Below are 21,043 nucleotides of genomic sequence, written 5' to 3'. Positions count from 1 at the left end.
TTTAACTATTTTTTTGCAAGTTCATATAGCAGTGAAAAAAAATCTGAGAGACAAGTATTAGACACCTCATTAGAAAGCAAAGATGAAGATAAAGAAGTCACAGAGGTGAATAGTCTAAAATGAAACATATTTCACTCAAAATGTTTTGAAAGTTTAGGTTGAAATATTCAAAATTTATAGAAAATAATTTTCTGGAGTTTTTAAATTGTAGTTAACTTATTTCATTTGTATAATGTAAAATCTTGTGTATTATGTTGTTTTTTTAATGGATATATGCATATAGACCCAGAAAATTATGGTTTAAGATGATACACACTTTTTGCATGTTATATTTATTTTTATATGAGGGTAACGTAAAACTTTCTACTTATTCAGTGGAATGCCACCTTTAAGATGCAACAGGTTTTAGCAAACTACTTCTCTTAGTGTTATTACAAATAATTCAAAACCATTGTTATTTTTAAGGGATAAACCTGATGGTAAGGTCTCACAACAATAAATAAAAAGTTCTTACAAATTTCATAATATCCTTTTAATTCAGGACATACAGCTAAATGTTTTTGGATCTTGACAAAGTAAACAAGTTATCATTGATTTTGGTGTTGGGAGATCTTAATTCAGAAATTAACCTTCTGTTCTGAAAACCTTAGACTTGTAGTAGGTCTATAATTTGATGTCATAAATGATATTTTACTAACTGTTTTTCATATAATAATAAAAGCACTCATCAGCTGTTGTTAGGGGTATTTGACATGATGTTACTAAGTCAATTAGTGTTTTGAAATGATGCCTTGGGTTGATTTTCACTGTAGTTGTATCTTTATTTTTTCATATGATAGAAATTCAAGAGAAAAAGACGAGAAAAGCAAGAAGAAGACAAGTTAATAAAATCCAAATCAATTAAATCATTTAAAACTGAACCAAAAACATTGGAAGATGATTTAAAGACTTCATTGAAAAAGGATGTTGATGATAACATTAATGAAAGTACTGTAGAAGTATGTTCTTCAAAAAGATAGTTGAAACAGTTTCTGATATACATTGTGATATCATAGTTAGACTTGCATCAGTTTATACACTAAGCTAAGAAACTTGAAATAGTGTTTTAAAGTGATAATCTCATAAAATCTTGGAATTTGTAAGGTGTAGGATTTAAGTATTAGGATTATTTTTCCTAGTAAAAAACATAAGTTGATGTATTTTGTTCCAGAAAATTTGTAAATAATGTTCCCTGTATGTAAACTAGCAATGGATGAAATTAATGAAAATGCTGAGATCATAGAATAATTGACAGTTTAAAACTAAATTTGTGTATTAATTTTTATGACTAAAGTTGTAAAAACTAGTCAAGCCAGCTTAAAAATATATTGAAAGGAAAACAAGATTTACAATCACATAATTTCTGATCATGATAAACATATAGTATTCAGTGGCTAAAGCAGAAAGAAAGTTTGGACATTATATAATCTTTTTCTCACTTTTGAAATTAATAATCACCAAGCAAACGGGTCATGAATACACATTTTTAGTTTGGTGGATCAGGTTCCCGATGGAGCTAACTCTTCGACAAAAAAAATTTACAATTCTGTCTTCATTTACACATTACTGAGGAACACATAAGTGAAGGATAAACAAGTCTTATCTGAGAATATGGACAATTTATGGACAACAAAAATAAACTTGCTGAGCAGAAATGAGGTTCACTAAAGCTAGTATGTCATCTCGGAAAACTTCAAATCCATTTACCAACTGATTTGAGATAAAAAAAATATGCCAACAACAGTCACCTATCATAGGAAAACTATTAACTACCTACCATGTTGTGTAGAGGCATATTGTGAAAAATGTAGTTACTGATGCAAAGAGCAGAAAAGTTCTAAGCTATATTGTTACACAATATTTATATTATTGGAAATCCTGGGGAATACTTTATCTTGTAGCAAATATTTCTATAAATATCTTTTATTAAACCTGTTTTTTTTCTAATTAGCCAGAAGCAACTGTCAGATTAAAAGAGACAAGAAAAAACATAAGAAGACCAGATTCTCCCAAATTTAATAGGAAAGGCAGAATAGCCAAGAACCAACATGGAAAACCAACTGAGAAACTAGATAATGAAGAGGAGTCTGTAAATAAACAATCTACAAATGAAGAAAGCAAAAATACTACAAAATATGAAACAAGGGCAAAAGATAAACCCACTGATAGAAACCACTCAGAAATAAAAGTTAGAGAAAGCACAAGAGTCAAAGATAAATCGACAGTCAAAGATTCTCTAGAATCTCAAATCAAAAACATTTCAAGGCAGGAAACAAGAGTGAAAGAAAAGTCCCCAGATAAATTTACTTCAGAAACAAGAAACAAAGATAAGTCAAGCCAGGATACAAAATCAAGAGAGAAATCGATAATTAAACATCCTCCAGAAGGGAAGAACAGCTCAAGAAAGGAAGGAAAGGACAAATCATTGAATAATCCTCATGCAAAAACTGAAAGTAAAGACATTTCAAGATATGAGACCAGAGCAAAAGATCAAGAAAAGACTGAAAGTTTAAAGGATAAAGTGAGTTTTAAAAGTTCCTAGATTTAAATTTATATGATTGATGTCTTTTTGTTTATTATAAAAATATGTGAATGATAATGGGTCAACAAAAAGATATTATGGGCATTACGTGGTCAGTTCTGAGATGCTACTCAACTGCATTTATTTTATTAGAATTTTGATTACCATGTTGAATGTAGCTGAAATATAGAATACTTAAATAATACAGTATATAGGCTTTAATTTACTACTTATAAGAAATCAACTTGCATTTATTATTACATGTTATCAAATATTACTTCACTTAGACAGCATAGCAGCTTCAAATAATGTTGATTATTAAATATAATTCAAATAAAACTCCCAAGAAATAATTAATATATTGTTAAAAATTATATTCAGTGTTATTTTGCACTTTTCACAAGTTGTCATAATTTGTGGTCTCTAACTTTTCATATAAATTTTTTTTGGATTAAACAGATTATCACTGTTGGTAAATAGGTTTGCAGGCTGCTCTACTATTAGGTTCTTCTAGGTGAGGATACTGTTTTATCTAGGATTCGTTTACCCTCCTCTTCTTTGTTGGAATTGTGCATGGCACCTTTCTTTACATCAAGAGGTGTTTGGGTTTTTTTTTCCAACTCTTTGAAGTCTAGGGTTGATGGTGGGTGTGAGTTGCAGTTTGGGCTTTTATGTTCACACTTGCCTTGGCTCCCTATGTGTTCTGCCAAATGGGTGGGACCTTTGCTTGACTGCTTCATTCCTGGGGCCTTCATTTACACCATTGCATGGACAACTGTCTACTTCTAGCTTCCTCACAGGTCAACTTTGCCCTACATACTCAGTTTCTTCTCCAAGAAGATGCCTGGGTGGGTTGGCTTATCAAGGTAGGGAAGTCATTTCTAACACTTGTCAGTTTCTGGCTCTTCCTGGTGTGTTTCTCACCTCATTCTTTGTCAGGACCAGCCTTCTCCCCTTCAGTTGAGAGCTATGAAACATCTTGTATGTGGTGCTTTCTATTCTCCCTTTTCTTCTGCACTTGTGGTTCTATCTCTTTTGGGAAAATGGACTTCTTTTGAAGCCCTTGTTCCTCTTGATGGTACCAACATGAGCCTTCTTCATTGGGCTTTGTTTGACCACTGGTGCCTTGTTTGGTTCCCTTGGAGGATTCTCTTACTCTATCATCTCACTTACAGTCCGAGTTTGACTAGTGGTTTGATCAGACCAATATTACTGTGGAAGTTTCCTCTTCCTCCTCTTCATCCAGATTATCACCTTTTTACAAATGCTTCTTTTTCCATTTGGGGTGCATTTTTCGACACTTGGGAGGTTTCGGGGCAGTGAAATCTTTTCAATTCCATGCTCCATATCCATCTCTTGGAACTTATTGTTGTTCATCAAGCAGTACTTACTGTTCTACTGGCTCTTATGGACCAGGTGATGATAATCACCTCTGACAATGTCTAACATCACCCTGTCAAGAGATCTTTATTTTTGAATTTTGGATCTTCTATATTGGGCCCACTACCATCATATCACTTTGTTGGCATGTCTTATTATGGGTGCCTGGAATCATGTTGAGGATCGGTTAACCCATTTGGACAAGATTCTACCGACGAGGTAGTCTTTGGACCCTCTCATTTTTTTGGGTGTTGTGTGCAATTGGGGAGTCCCTGCTTTGGATACTTTTGCCTCTCATCTTGATATACACCTTCCCCATTTTTGGTCTCATGTTCTTCATCCATTGGTGGAAGCAGTGGATGCTCTCAATCAGGATTGGATAGATTGTTACCTCTATGCATATTCTCCTATTTGTGTCCTATCAATAGTTCAGACCACTCCATGTCAAGTTCTGCTGATGGCACTGTATTGGCTGGCTCTTACATGGTTTCCATAGTGGGATGGCTTTAGGTGTTGCCTCTCCTTCCTCTGCCAACATCTCCCACACTACTTCATCAGCCACACTCTCGTGTGCATCATCCATTCATACACACACTTGGTCTTGATGCATGACTTTTGTCTGGACTTTCTATGCACTTAACTTTCTTGGTTTCCCCTCTAGTTCATTCTTCCTCTTTGGCAGTTTACCAATGAAGGTGGTATACTTAACACTGTTGATCTATATGCCTAGGTTATAGTCCTTCCCTTCCTACTAGTCCTTCATTGCCATACTTTTTCAGTTGGCTTTCTGACTGGGACCTATCAGTTTCCTTTGTTGCGGGTTATAGGGCGGTTTTGTCTTCCACTTTAGGTTTACCAAATTTACTTCTGTGTTCCAATCTCATATACTGCCTGTGTATTTTGCTCATTCACCATTGATCATTTTCTCTGTCCTGCTTCTCTCCAAGAGTGAAACCTCAATCTTGTCCCTCTTGCTCTTACTCATCTTTCATTTGAACCTTTGTCATCATGTCTGTTATATTACTTTTCTTTGCCATCCCTGTTCCTCATATTGTTGGCATCTGGTCACCATCTTTCCAAAGTGTTTGCAATCAGGGTTCACACTGTTTGTTCCATAGCTCCTGACTGTTCCTTTATGCACATGATTTCAGCTGCTTGGGGGAGTAATCTTGATTTCACTCCTCATTCCCTTCCCTCCATCTTCCACCTTTAGGACCATTCTAATTCTAACTGACTGCCTCTTTTGCCTGGTCAGGGCTTTTAGATGGTATATGACATGCACTGCTTCATTCTGTGGTTCCAGGGTCCTACTATTTCTTCATTGGAATCCTACTTTTACCTGTGACTTTTCTCCCATTCCCCTTATGGGTTGGATTCACCAGTCACTTTGCCTGGCATATTCTACCCTTTCTCTGGATGTTTGTTGTCTTTTATGTTTTTCCTATCAGATCCATCACCTTACCTTGACCCTGGCTGCCCTTTTCCATCTTCCCTGGGTGGACATCATTAGGGCAGGTATGTGGTCTATTTTTCTTTACAGGTGCCTTTTGCTACATATGTTTTCAATTCTGCTCTGTGGCAAGTGGTGCCTAAACAGGTAAACTTAGTCTTAAAATCTGCACTGTATGTCCTGTGACCATGCTAGATGTCTATCATATTGAGGCTCTTCCTACCATGGACCTGATATACAATTCCAGATGCCACCAGGTGTTGGTTGATTGACCATGTCCATTGGTCATCTATGCATCAATATTACATATATTACATGAAACATAATAAAATGTCACAGGATCATGTTACTGTAGAACTGGGGTGTTCTGTAGGATCACTCGTAGTTATACCTTGTGGCCTATTGGTTCATAAATATGTTCATCCCAGACCATACACTCATGGACTTAAGTGGGTAAAGCAGACAGGGATCACCACCCATCTCTGATGCTCCATGGTGTTTAAACTCTTTCCTACTGTGGCCCTAATGTATAAATTCAGATGCTGCCAGGTGTTGGTTGATTCACTCCATTAACATAGTATGCTTCTTGAAATAGGGTACTGATGTCACCCATTGCACTGTCTCTGGTGTTGTGGTCCTCCAGACTCTCCAGTGCATTTTTCCCCTATTCTTCTTGTGGAGTATGGGAGTCCTTGTCATTTCCCAGTTCCTAGCCACTGGGGTGGTAGACCATGGAGGCCATTCCTCCTGAGTGAAGCACAATGCCACTCAGTTGAAAGTGGAGTGGTGTCATTCTGTTGGTGTCAATGGTGTGACAACTTTCCTACCATGGATCTGATGCACAATTCCACATGCACTGTGCCACATCTATATATATATTACAGTTTGCTCCTCCAGCTGAGATACTCCTCCTTCCTACCATTCTCTGGACATCCTTGTTTCTGCACTCTCCCCCCTCTCAAATAATTGTTCATTACTCTTTTAATAAATTTTCTATTTTTAACTATGCAGTATGAACAAATATTTCTACCAAACTAATAATAAGAAGCAATAAAAAATTATATTTTCTAAGTTTTCAAACAAAAAGTAAGTTTTCAATTGCTTCTTAAATAGTGGAAAAAACTTCATACGATGTTTCATTTCTGTTTATTAAGGCTGCAGATCTACATTCCCAGTTGGGCCACAGGACTTGGCTTCTACATTCATGAGCATAAAAACTCAAACATGATGAGTAGACTTTCAAAACAAATCCATTTAAAGCATTAACAGAGAAATGTTTTGTTAAGGTCTTCACCCAACTGTCTGATTAAAAAACAATTTTGAAGAAGTATTGGTGTAAGAACTAAAAACAAATTAATTTATACTTTTATACTTCAAGGAGAAAATACTTAAGGTGCCAAATTAAACTGTGTAACTTAATGAAGAAATTTAAGAATTTCTACTGAAACAATTTGAATGGCTCATATTTTTAAAGTATGTAGCCAGAAATGTAAATGCAGCTAGGATGGCCTTAAAGTACACTTAAAATTAAGAACTAAAATATATAATGATAAAAAGGAGCTTTAGGTTTTTTTGCTTATATGTAGATTTTCTTTATGTAAACGTTATTTTAGCACCCAGTCTGTGGGTCAATGCTACTGAATTTGGAAGATTGGGTGGGCTTCTGAGGGATGTCACAGTTTGTGGTATTCAAGTTAGAACCCCAAACAATGTATTTCGAGAAAGAGCTCAATCTATTAACCTAAAAAAAAACTACCAAAAAACTTGCCACTCATTAGTGTTTGGCCTTAAAGATGAAGAGTGTAAGGGTTTTTTTTGCACTGTGTTCCTCTTGCACAAAATAGTAGAAGTGTTCATGTAGGTGTAATGTGACTGGCCAAATAAAAAGTGCTTAGGAGCATTAGAACCTGATTGGTCTAAAACAAACATAAAACCATCGATTGGTCTATGTTCCTTCAAATGCCTTGCCAGCAAATCAACATACCAAAAATGTCTCATTAACTTGCAGACTTGGTGTCAATACATTAAAACATTTTTTATCTTATGTTTTATGTTACTAATTACTTATAATGATGGAAAATTAAAAATCAAATGCCACTTCACACTGGTAACTTTATTTGGTCAGTGCTGCTTTTCACTTTCACTAAAATGATAAGTAGTGATTGGTATAAAAGCTATTAAAGCTTACAAGGTGATACACCAAAAAGTAAATATACATCAGTTTTACATTCAATTGTTTACAAGCCAAGTAATGACAATGTAACACACTTATAATCATTCAAAGACTGTGAGTTTTGACTATCATTTTTGCTATTTTTGTGCATGGTAACCACTTCACCTAGAACGTTGTTTCAGTTTTTCTCTAAATAACTGTTTCTGATACATATACATCATTTCAACTTACCTGAGTTCTGCATACTTGGTACATTGAAGCTAGGTACAATGCTATATGTGTAAATATTGCAGAAGCAATTTTTTGTTTGGAGAAAGACTTGTTAAAACTATAGTTTTAAGAACATTAGCAGTTTGGTTTTAAAGTGCATAATATTTACAAGTTATTCACAAACTAAACATGATTTTTAACAGAATATTTAATTACTTATATTAATTATTGGGTTGAGTTTTTATTTTTGATTGGAGAAGGTAGCTTGCTATGATCTGAAGGTATTAAATTTCATAATATATGAAAACAGGAAACTTTATTTTATATGCTACACTTTATGTCAAGTGTAATCACATTTTTAGGTATATCTGTAAAATCAAAATGAAATGATTGTTTTTTAAATTAAAAATTGTTCTGTTGAACTTAAACTTGCTTTTCAATGGAGTTGTGTATAAAAAATACAATGCAAAATATTATACAACTTCAGCTTATTTTTTACTTTCAGTTAAGTCCTAAAGACATGGACAGAGATTTGAAAGATAATCACTGGGAGAAAATTCAGCAAAAAATGTAAGTTTCTTGTTTTATTAAGTCATACATCAGGAATGTAACAGAATATCATGTAAAGGTTGATAAATTCTAATATGTAAGTTTTATAGGATTATTTTTATAAGCATGCATTTGATATATATGCACACACACACACATACATATATAATAAAATTAAATACTACATAATTAATAAGTACTTATAATTTTATAGCATAATATATGTTTTTCAGATGAATTATTTTTGTGTCTGTTGCTTCATTTTAATCTTTAATTTACTAAGATGTTGACATCAAATGTGCAAAATATTTGCACAAAACTGTTACAGATAAGCTCAGACATTATTTGGACAATGGAGATGCTGGCTTTAGAGTCAACATCTTGTGTAATTTAGGAGACATTAGTGAATAATCTGTTTCGCAATAAAACATCTCCTTTTGTTTATAAGATTTAACAAATTTCACTATTGTAGGTTATGATCATGATGTTTTAAAGATTAACTTGTAAATAGCTCAAAAACTCCTGGTTGGTTACTTAATATATTGTGATTAGGTAGAAATATGTGAACACTTTTCATATTCACAGTGTTTGTATACATATGTAGCAATGTTTTATAGAAATTATTACAATGAAAGTGATTGTAAGGTAATTGTAAGTACTGTTCACATTATCATTATTATATATATATATATATATATATATATTCAATTTTGAAAGTGTGGAAACAAGTGTGCAAGAAAAGTTTAATTGCTTACAGCATAAGTAATTCAAAAACAAAATTGAGTAGAAAAAGAATGCTAGACAAAATTGGATATATCACGAAGAAATAAAATCTGAAATTCTTCAAGTTGTTCAGCCAATAATGTTTTTCCAATGAGCAACCACTGTTTGAGCAGATTCCTTGTGTTTTTGCTAATATTAGAGGATAAAGTACAGTACAGTTTTATAAAATGTTATTTAAATATAGGTTGTGTAATTAACATATATGTTTGAACAGAATATTTTTATGCCATTAATATGTTTAGTGATTCAGAAGCTTAAATTTATGCTTTTTTCAGTTCCAAGCGAGAAGAAGAAAAAGAAAGAATGAAGACAGCTAAACTGGAGAAAAAGAAATATGAAAAGGTTGAAAGACTGAGTAAAAAATGTAATAATAAATATTTTAAATCCCATCTTTATAAGCTAACATTGTTTACTGTGGTATTTTAAAGTAAACTGTAATCAGAATGAGTTAACTTGGTTTCAGTAAAGAAAACTGTATTTTTTGTTTGTTTAAATTTTTTGTTTTTTTATTTCCATTTGCCTGTAAAAACTCTTGAAAGCACAATTTTCTTGATTTTATTCCCATAAAATTCATAAAAATTAATAACAATTACCGTTTATACCCCCAATTCAGATTCAGGACTTAAATGTGCCTTCAATTTTATCATACTAGTATGAAATGGAAAAGATGAATAAACATTACACAATGATTTAAAAATTCTCTTTTTTTCATTTTAGCTAAAAAAAATCACAATGTTATTTATAAAAAAACCATTTTTATTTATTAGAGATAAATAATATATTAACAATATTAGCAATGTCTAAGAATACTAAATTGAAAGTTTTTAGCTTGCCTTAAAAACTTCCATTTTTAAATACTGTAAATAGTTAGAGCCATAAGTCAAGAATACATGTATGTTGAAAAACATGATTTTGTGCAATGTATCTTACTGGAACAATGGTTTGTGTAAATCAATAGTTTGAAAGTCTATCCTGTTATAAACACCACATAATGGCATGTTGCAGATAAATAGAGATTTATTGTATGTGTAGCAATATTTTACTCTTACTGTGTGACAAACTTGATTTTCTTTTACGTTGCTGTTTTCTGATTTTGTTTTCATATTACTTTAAATAACATTAAAGGCATAGTTTAGAATATACTACTAAATATTGAAGATCATATGATAATTTGTAATCAACAACTATAATTCTTACTGTGTTGTTCAAAACAGACACTTACTTCATTAGGAGATAATCTTCTCTAAATATTCTATGTTTTTAAGATGGTTCTTATTTCAGTGGTGTTATAGAAAAATTACAATTTTGAAGTGAGAGGCAGATCTTTGAAAATGATGATAATATTTAGTCTTATCGTAAAAGTAACTGTGTTTGAAAAAATCCATAAATGAATAAATTAATAAATATATATATATGTTTTTACTAAATACTTTTCAGTTGTGACTTAAAATAATGGCACTTAGTGTTTTGTAAGAAATGAGTAAATTACTCTAAAATACAGTTCTTACAGAAGCTTTACTTTCAGACATTCACTTGGAATCTCAATTGTGTGAAATAGATGAAATTATCAAACATAGCCTGGGTCTTGCTAGTGTGGTAAGTAATTTCTTTTTTAAAGGCCTCTAAATAGATAAGTGGACAAAGGTAAACTATAAGAATAACGTGTTCTATTGATTGTTTTTTTTTTTCTAATTTAGCAATAAAAATTAGAGTATAAGTAAACTTAATACGAGTATGAAGTAGCTCTTCATTGTAAATGGGTTAAAGTATCAAATAGTGTAAAGTCAGTGAAGTCTCAGTTGTAAAGTTTACTTTATCGTTTGTATTATATTACTAAATTGAACTGTATGTATCCATAATATGTTATATTTTTGGCTAGATTTATGTTGATTTACAAACAAAACATTCTTTTAGAAATAATACTTGAATTTTACAATTATATTAAATTAGATATCAGCTTAACAAGTTAGTTCATGACATAATCACAAACATACATAAAGGTCTAATAAATTATCCCTTACTTTAAGCTTGTAATTTGGTTAATAGTTGAATGTTTTCCTAATATTTTATGTATGCACACATAAATAATACCAAATATATAGCACAATTCTTCACTCTCCAAGTTACAATAAATAGCCTAACAACAGTTCCTCCATTTTTAGGTGGGCAGAGCACAGTCCAATGGCTAATGGGCTGGACTCTGGAGCTGAGTTTTAGTGGTTCATATATTGTTATTGGGGAAAAAAAATGCTCTCTGTACTTTGAGACTACGGATGTGTCGTAAAAGTGGTGGTAAAATCCCATTATTTGGTCTGGCAAGAGTACCTCAAAACTTCTTGGGTGGTGTTGACCAGCTGCCTTCCTTCAATAGTCTTATCACTTCAAAACTAGGGATGGCTAACACAATCATCTTTCATATAACATTGCACAAAATTTAACAAACAAGCAACTCTTTTTTTTTTTTTATAAACAATGTCCTATTTGCATAAGCTCAGACAGAGTATGCCCATAAGACTTTTATGTTCTCACACAAAAATACAAAGATTGGTATAAATGAATGATCAGTTGTTTTCTAAAATATATATTTAGACTTCACTTAATTGTCAGAAGTAAATTTACTTACAAGTCCCGTTTCTGAGAGCAACACAAACTAAAATATAGAGAGTGTCAATCAAGTAAACATAATATTCCACGAATCTTAAAGTTCATGTAAAAATCCAGTTACATCAGTTACTCTCTATACCTTTTGTTTTCAGTCATGAAAACTGAGACAAAAATCTGCTCAGTATAACAACTTTTATATTCTTTTTGTGTCACCAAGGTGACTAAACAGTTAGAACTAAGTGCTCATTTGAGTATGTGATATTTGTTAACTGTCTGATAAAATATTTATTAAACCCTTGCTCTACCTATCCTCTGACTCTGAAGAGGAGGAACAAAAATCAAAAAGTGAGGTGAAGACGATATCAGTTGTGCTGTCATTCCTTCAGCTCTTGCCACTACAGCATTTAAACTACACCATAACAGTTAGAATATTTTTATTGAATTTGATAATGATAGAATTGATTATATGAGTGAAGAAGACAGTAATATTTCATTACTTTCCACTCCAAGGATGTCAACACTTCCAACTCTAAGTCAGTGTCAGAAGTCCACACCAGGTTGTTATTACTGGACTCATAGATAGCCAGACCAAAAGAAAGAACTTTATTAACTGTTTGTTGATACTAACCAGTTTCTCTTTCACATTGTTTAAAATCACCATTTTCAGGATTTGTTTCACAAGCTGCACCCAATTGCACCATAAGCAGTTATTGGGAATCCTTCTAAGTTATGATAATACAGATATGCCATTCATATTTCTGTGTTATCTGATGATTGGACTGATATTCATAATTCAATGAAGCAGTAATCAATTTTATAGTAACCACTCCACAGGCAGTACTATGCTCATTCACTAGTACTAATGAATCTCAATATATGGCAAATGGCATCACATAAAGTTCAGAAGTTATTACTGAGATGGAACCATCAAAAGTATTTTCTGTTGTGATAGCTAATGAGGTCAATTTGAAGTTAAGTACTCGTATCTCCAGTGATGTGAATGTGCAATTCGTGCAATGCAGTTGTTTAGAAGTTGTGTAGAGAATTTAAAATGTTTTCATTACATTTGCACAAGAACAAAGAAGCTATTTAATGCTTTAAAGACAAACATATGCAAACAACTATTCAGAAGCACCAAATATTCCAGCATTTTATCCCATCAATGGTCAGTAAACTGTGTTTAGTAATGAACTTAAAGGTATGAGTAATAAAACAAAACAAAAGATACTAATGTTCTGTTTGTAAATAATAGATTAAGATTTCAAAATAGTCTAGCAAGAGAGCTAAAACATCTTGAGAAACTTCACAATACATACAGTGGAGGTAAAAGAATGTAAATAAAGTATTCTATACTTGTTAATATTTTTTTCACCATCAAAAATCAGTAAGTAATATTTGACTCTGTTTGACTGTACATGACCTTTATTTAACCACTCAGTTGACAATGTTTGGTTTTCATTATGGTTAAGTTATTACCTTATACAGCTGAGGATAATGATTTGTTTCTTTTTTATTATTTTGTGTATTTGACTGCTTGAAGGTTTCAGAAACATTGGACAATTAAGTAAAATAAAAGGGTGTGTTAACGTTTATTAGTATGATAAAACCTTTTATCACTCAAGAACCACCTTTGGAGTGAAAGGAGACTTTATCTATTTTTAATGTTAGTGTGATGCACCAGGCAAATTTGGCTAGCTGTTTTGTGTCGTAGCCACATATATCTTTCCACATATAACACACTACAGTTAGACTGATACATTGTTTTAGTAACTAACAAAAGTTGTGGAGTCAAAATGAGACCCAATAGGCATAATACCTGATATGCATATATATTATAGCCCCTAAGAATTAAATAGATCACTGAAGATATGATAATTTATTTTTTACCTTTTGATGTTACAAGACAAAAGTTTTTTCTTAAAACCATACTGCAACAAGACATATGAATATATAATAAAAGTATTTTGGGCCCAATTGGGAAAATGCAACCAAGTACTTTACATATTACATTGTATTTTAGTTTTTATAAAACTAAGTTTATCAGTAGCAGTAAAGTTTTACACTTTATTTAATTTTTTAAATGAAGGAATAAAAATATTTATTAGTTTATGGGAATTGGTATAACTTCACCTTAATTTGCTTGAATTTAATATTAGTTTTTATGAACATGTAATGAAAATATATATAGTTTACTAATGTGTGTTGAGTTTTAAATATTTTGACTATATCTTGTATAATTATTTAATAACAGAATGAACAATGCTAACCAATTCTATGGTATTTTAAACATAAATTTTTCTTTTTGATATTTCATGTCACATCTTTTACCAACCATTTAAAATTCGTACTGTTGTAGCTGTTACACTCTGAACCTCACTGTTTGAAAGCAATTTTGATGTTCTTGAACTTAAATTTAAAAACAAAAACTTGTTTGTTCGGGCTCTTATCAGTATAATACAATCTTTTCAGAAATTTAGATTGGAAAGATTCTGAGCAGTTTTAAAATGATGTTTCTGTGAAAATTCATACTTAGGATGTTAACCGCTGTATGGAAGCTTTGAATGAGCTAGATAAACTGCCCTTAACACAGTTTGTAATCAGCAGGGAACCTGACATTGTCCACACCATCCGAAAGGTAAGTTTCTTTGTAATAATCGCTTGTTTTTAAGTCAGTAACATATATATTTATTCATGATGCAAATTCTACAGAGTTCTTAAGAAGTAACATGATCCACTGAATGTTGTTCTTTTAGTGTGAAACCTAATCTTATTGCCACAATTTAACAATAACTTAAAATAAGCTATAACTTTACACTTTAGATCACTATGGAAACACTGAGTGGGTAATTTAAATAAAGGAAAAATTATACTAATATTCTGTTTTATATTTGATATATCTTATGTTCCAGCTGTTGAACCTTTTAGTAACATGTTAACTTGATAACTGATTTTTTATGTAGTTGGGGAGATAAATATGGGTTTGCTCTTTTGAAACTTTATGGACATGTTGTTTAAAATAACCAGTTTGACTTTTTGTTACAGTGCCGTAAGTTTAAGAAAAGTAAAATAGTTAGACAAAAAGCAGAATACCTGTATCACAAGATCAAGAACCAGTTTCTTCTTCCTGATGGGGAGAGTTTTGAAATGGTAGGTATTAAACTGTTATTGTGAGAAGTCTCAGACTGTTGTATTTTTTTGTTTAACATTGCATTACATATCTTTCAACTATAGTACTTATCTCCCAGTAATTGTATATTTAAATGTTTTGTGTGAATTTAAAGTGCTGGTTTGTGAAAGGTTATTTCCAAATGTTATTTTGGATTGTTTGACCAAAATGTATCCTAAACTATAATTTCGCACAGTCTTACTTCACACTGGTCATTCAAACTTTGAGTTTAACAGCTTTTTTAAACATACAAACTATTTCAAGTATGCTTACAATTACATAACCATACTTTTATGTTTTTTTTATGTGCAGTTTAGCAACTTAATGCAGAATATACAGACTTCTTTAATAAGAAGAATGTAACATGATCCAGTAAATGTTTTCTAGTTTGAAAATATCAAGTATCCTACATTTTATAGATTCAGTGTTAGGTAGTTACAAAAACATTGGACAGTAATTATAAATGTCTTGCTGTTAGTGCTCATGATGAATGGATATGTATTTTCATTGGTTAATGTTACATGTGTCAAAATTTAATTGATTCAATAGTCAAATACAGTGGTTTACTCTCATTCCTCTATATTTTTTATGGAACATAATGGTAATCATGAATATTACAATTACCTTTAGTTACAGAGCGTGAAAGAGTCATATGATATGTAGTTAAAAATGTATATTAAAGAGTAATTTGTTTTGTTTCATTGTATATGAAAGCCTTAACATTTCAATAATAATTATGAATTAAGCATTTTTAAAATGTATTTATCTGTAGATGAAATTTCTAAGAATTTGAGTAATCAGAAAAATACAGATATCTTTTGTAGTAGAATTATTTCTCGTATATACTGAAATATGCAAGCTTCAATCATTTGTTGGGCATCACCTGAACTCTAAAATATTTTGTAAACATTTCTGAACTGAAATATGTTAAGGCAATCAAAGCTGCAGAGAAATACATAAGAATACACAGAAATTCAACAAATTTAAATTGCTTTCATGACTTAGCATCCCAGTAAGAAAATATGAAAATTTAGGAGATGATTGCAGATTTAAAATATACTGTTTTTTTTTTAATTTGTTCAGCATCCCACACAGATAAAACTCATGTTTATGTTAAAGAGACATTCTGTTGTTTCTTTTTCTTCCAAACACTTCTCAGTCAACTGCTATTCCTTGACTTTTCAGTGGATTGACTTGAAACTTAGTAGGGTCCTATACATTCAGTGTCCTTTTTAATTCTTTTCATTTTGGACTTTTAAGAGTTTTATGGGATGAAAGTTCAAACAACACAAAAATGTATGTTTTGGGTTCCTGTATAGTCATATTTGCAGCCATCAAAATGAAAATTAGCACAAAAGAAATGTACATACCCCCCAACACATTGACTTACAAAAAGTTGGATTAGTCTTTTTTTGAGAGAGAAAGGTCAGAACTCGCAAAAAGCATAATTTGGGGGTTTTGGGGCAATTACTTGGCCATATTTTGATTAACTTGCATGGGATTTGGTACTAAGAATTTTAAAGTCCCATACATATACATACCCAAAATGTTGGATATGCCCATTTTTGGTCATTTTAGGGGGTCTAAAGGCTACAAAAAGCATAATTTTGACCAATTTATGTGGGATTTAATACAAAGATACTCTTTTGTAGATCCTGAGCAGGGATATATAGACAACTTTTGAATTTTTTTCTTTTGCTCAATTTTTCAGTGAGGAAAACACAATTTGGGGTCATTGTGAACTATTCAAGTGTATATCAACCAGTTTACATGAGATTTGGTACAAAGATACTTTCTTGCAAGTCACAATCAGTGATATAGACAGTTTTCTGGTATCAAAATTGACTATGTTGAGATTGGGTGGTGGAGACACATTGCATTTACGCACGAATGTTGGCCACTTTAACATTAAAATACATTTGTATAAATTTTATCTGTTCACAGAATTCCTGAAAGTTTTCAAGAGATAATGGACAGCTTTAAAATTATCTCCAATAAATTTTAGGTTTTAAGACTTAATAGATAATTTAAATAACTTAAATGAAGGAAATAAATGGGCAAAAAAATAACTTTTGAACTAGCAATGACAGATCACAGTACCATCATAACTCTGTCATATTTGCTTTGATGTTTGTGTATGAATTACAGATTTTGCAATATGTATTACAAAATTAATTACCTTAATTTTTGTGTCATATTTATGATTACTTTCATACTTAAACTATAGGATTTTGAAAGGGAAGTAAAGATGTGGAAAGAAACTTTTGACAAGGAACACCCAGAACAAAGAGAGGTAATTGTGACTGGTAAGTATGCAATTATTATACGATCTCTTTTAACATTTTGAATAGTTTTTGTTTCATTTAAAATTAATATTTTCTGTGTTTACTTATTAAGTATGGTTGGATAGATGTTTACCAGGATACTCATTTATAGCTTAGGCTTTTTATGTTCAAGCTGGATATTAATTTGTAGTTCTAGTTTTGTTGAATAAACTTGTCCATGATGACCAATGACCCATAGCTTTATAGCTGAGATTTCACTGAGTAGGTGTATCCTCAATTGTTAACTATAACTTAGATTTCATGGAATAGGTGCATTCTTAATAGTTGACTCTAACTTAGATTTCACTGAGTAGGTGCACCCTGATGGTTATCTATAGTTTAGATATTAGTTAAAATAATGTTTCTTGGGTTGTCATTTACAGATTGACTTTTGACAAAATAAGTTCTAGTTGTTAATACTACAGTTTGTATATAAATGTGTCCTAGATGGTCACGTACAACCTGGTCATTGTTTAATAGACGAGTCTAGTATATTCATCTAAATAAACTAATAAGGGCTCTGAAAAGTAAGTTCAATTTCTAAAGTTGGTGTGGAAAAGTAGTCATAATATGATCAAAACATAAGCATATTATTTTCACCCGAGAATAAAGTCAATCATCATAGTTCAGTAACTGGCCAAGATCACTATATTGACATGTTTTTGGCATAAGTAATCATTATAATAACTTTTTAACATCCATATGTGGGAAGAAGAGAAGACCTTTTATTGTACCTTTGGCATTATAATGTTATTAGCCATTGCCTCTTTTTGTGAGCTACAGTAGGTCATTAGAATTCTCTAACTTTCTGATCCTTTTTTCTTTTTACCAACTTTTAGTTACTGTAGTCTTTGGAATTTTCTATAGTTGAATTCTATTCATAAAGTATTTGAAGTCAAGTTGATTTTACTGGAACAATGACACAGTTATGAAGTTTTAACTCATTGGTTAGGTTTTTTAGTTTAAAATATTTTTGTGGCTGAATAGTTTTTATTACAACTTAGCTTCTATCATTTAAAATTATTATCCATTGTTTGATTTGACATGAGTGATTTTGGAACTAATCTATGGTAATTTTGTTGAAATAGAAATATTCACTATTTCTCGAGTTTTCAACATATTACTCAACATTTTCCCTAATTTTTATAATGCAGTTCTCCTTAAAGTATTATCTTTTAGCCTTAACAACTAATCAAGATCACTATCGGAATTAGAATAATTGTTTAATATGTAATTACTGTGGCTTAATGATAACTGCCTTTTACAGTTAAATCATCATTCAGAATTATAATTTGGATTTGTTTACGCATGCACATCACGTTTTCTTTTGACAGCTTTTGTTGTATAATGGCAAGATAGACTTAAAACTATTTCACTTGCAGCTATGTACACAAAATTACACCATACAAAATAGAATTTTACTGTACAAAGATAAAAGTCTAATATGTTTTGAAGTAGTTACTAGAATATGAACAATGGCTAAAAAATGTTTGTGTTGCTTTGCATCTTTTATATATAATTAGAAAAATATGTTTGAGTAACAGTTGTAAGTTTTCTCTTTAAAAGTCATTGTGAAATTTTATCACATATTTGAAAACGATGTTCTGGTGACAATGTAGCTTGTGATTCAAAAACATTTTTTTTTGTCTAAGTTGTTCTCTGACCAATTAACCTGAAATTAATATCACTGAATATGTATGTCTTGATAAACTTCAGTAGAGCATTAAAGTATAAAATGAAAACGAAAAAGTGCTTGGAAACACTTTCTATGAAACTACATTCACTATGTGTGAGTTGATGGAGTACGAAGCAGCTGACGTAGATAAAAGTAGTATGACCTTATAGTAGTAAGTCTGCTTATGTTTTATGTCAAGAAAGATGTCTGGTGGTATTTTTATTAGTACACATGTAATTCTGAAGTGTTACCAGTCATTTCAAAAATTATTATATCTATAAACCTATTAAAGAAAATTCTAATAACAACAGCAAGAATAGTTAGGTGTGAGTAACACTTGTCCATTCTTTGGAGTGAACTCATTATCTCACTTATGAATTAATACTACACTCTCATTATTTGTATTCAAAAGTATTGAAAGAACATTTTAATAACAGAAGAACATTTAATTTTAGTGGAACTTTAGCACAGTATTACTGTCATTTTGCCCAAAACAGCTAATAAAGCTGGATTACTGCTAGCCCTTCATAGTTTATTAGGATTTACCAAAACAGCTAATAAAGCTGGATTATTGCTAGCCCTTCATAGTTTATTAGGATTTACCAAAACAGCTAATAAAGCTGGATTATTGCTAGCCCTTCATAGTTTATTAGGACTTACCAAAACAGCTAATGAAGCTGAATTACTGCTAGCTCTTCATAGTTTATTAGGACTTACCAAAACAGCTAATAAAGTTGGATTACTGCTAGTTCTGCATAGTTTATTAGGACTTATCAAAATAGCTAATATAGCTGGATTACTGCTAGTTCTATTTAGTTTATTAGGATTTACCAAAACAGCTAATGAAGCTGGATCACTGCTAGTTCTTCTTAGTTTATTAGGATTTACCAAAACAGCTAATAAAGCTGAATTACTGCTAGCTCTTCATTGTTTATTAGGACTTACCAAAACAGCTAATAAAGCTGGATTACTGCTAGTTCTTCATAGTTTATTAGATCTTACCAAAACAGCTAATAAAGTTGGATTACTGCTAGCTCTTCATAGTTTATTAGGATTTAAAGCATCATATATGATTTGTTTGTTGTCAAATAAATATGGATAGCACTTGGAAAGAATAATGTGTTCAAGAAAATATAATTATATTTTGTGATAATTTATAAAACAGAAGCTTCTTTTTCCAGATACAGATAGTAATTTTTGCATACTAGTTAAAAATTTTTTACTGAAAGTATATATAAAATCTTGCTAGTGTACATTAGTACACCAAAATAATTCCAGTTGTTGATGTCAGAAATTTTTATTGATATTGTGAAGAATTATAGTATCAAGGCCTAGTATTGTTATGAAAGAAAAAGATAAAAAGGTGTAGAGTATGCTTAGGTCTGACAGAATGCTATTGTGCCTTCTTATTTTTTCAGAAAATGGATCTGTAAATGATTCAAAGTTCACTGGTAATAATGCCGAAGATCAAGATCCAATCAGGTCATATCTTGAGGTGAAAGATGATGAGAAAAGTTCAGAGGGCACAGCGAAAACTTCAGAAACAGATGATTCTTTGGTAGAATCTTCAACAAATGTTCAATATCTGGAAGAACATTCTTTCCACAAAAATAATACTGAGTCTCTTAGTACAGAAAAGAAGGTAAGTTGTATTATTAGGTCGTGAAGAAATTAATGTTGCTTTTTTTTAGATGAAGAAACCTGAACAACTTATATATCAAAACAAAACATTTATTAAATGAAATAGTCTCCATTCGTATCAATGATGCTTTTCCATCTTACAATCAAATTAAAGAAATCACTTGGCTTTGGAGCAAAAAACATGTCGATGTCCTCTTTAACACCTTCCACATTTTCATACATTTTCCCATTAAGATGGTGTTGCAGCGAACGAAAAATATGGTAATCTGATGGTGCCATATCTGGAAAATATGGTACCACATGTGGATGTGCATTGTCATTGAGAAGAAGATTTGTTTGTTTGTAATTAAGCACAAAGCTACACAGTGGGCTATCTGTTCTCTGCCCACCACAGGTATCGAAACCTAGATTCTAGCATTGTAAGCCCGCAGACATACCACTGTGCCACTGGGGGGCGGAGAAGAAGAACACCTTTCTGATTGATGAGTGAAGGGCTTTTCTGATGAAGAGCTTGATTTAAACATTCCA

General features: G+C 31.5%; 1 protein-coding gene across 2 annotated transcripts in view; it reads left to right on the top strand.

The window, feature by feature from the left end:
• Window positions 1-21,043, top strand: part of LOC106460519 (PC4 and SFRS1-interacting protein-like) — a 56,503-nt gene that overhangs the window by 31,782 nt on the left and 3,678 nt on the right. For both annotated transcript variants that reach the window (XM_022387266.1, XM_013920235.2), the window contains exons 8-17: window positions 21-105; window positions 840-998; window positions 1,991-2,560; window positions 8,279-8,343; window positions 9,381-9,469; window positions 10,631-10,701; window positions 14,243-14,344; window positions 14,752-14,856; window positions 17,103-17,181; window positions 20,293-20,516. In XM_022387266.1, the coding sequence (XP_022242974.1) occupies window positions 21-105; window positions 840-998; window positions 1,991-2,560; window positions 8,279-8,343; window positions 9,381-9,469; window positions 10,631-10,701; window positions 14,243-14,344; window positions 14,752-14,856; window positions 17,103-17,181; window positions 20,293-20,516 (1,549 nt within the window). The remainder of the gene's footprint in view (window positions 1-20; window positions 106-839; window positions 999-1,990; window positions 2,561-8,278; window positions 8,344-9,380; window positions 9,470-10,630; window positions 10,702-14,242; window positions 14,345-14,751; window positions 14,857-17,102; window positions 17,182-20,292; window positions 20,517-21,043) is intronic.

Source organism: Limulus polyphemus, unplaced genomic scaffold (assembly GCF_000517525.1).
Source record: "Limulus polyphemus unplaced genomic scaffold, Limulus_polyphemus-2.1.2 Scaffold785, whole genome shotgun sequence".
In the NCBI taxonomy this organism is placed as follows: Eukaryota; Metazoa; Arthropoda; class Merostomata; order Xiphosura; family Limulidae; genus Limulus; species Limulus polyphemus.
Note: the sequence above shows the minus strand (reverse complement) of the source record. Positions and strands in the feature narration are given on the sequence as shown.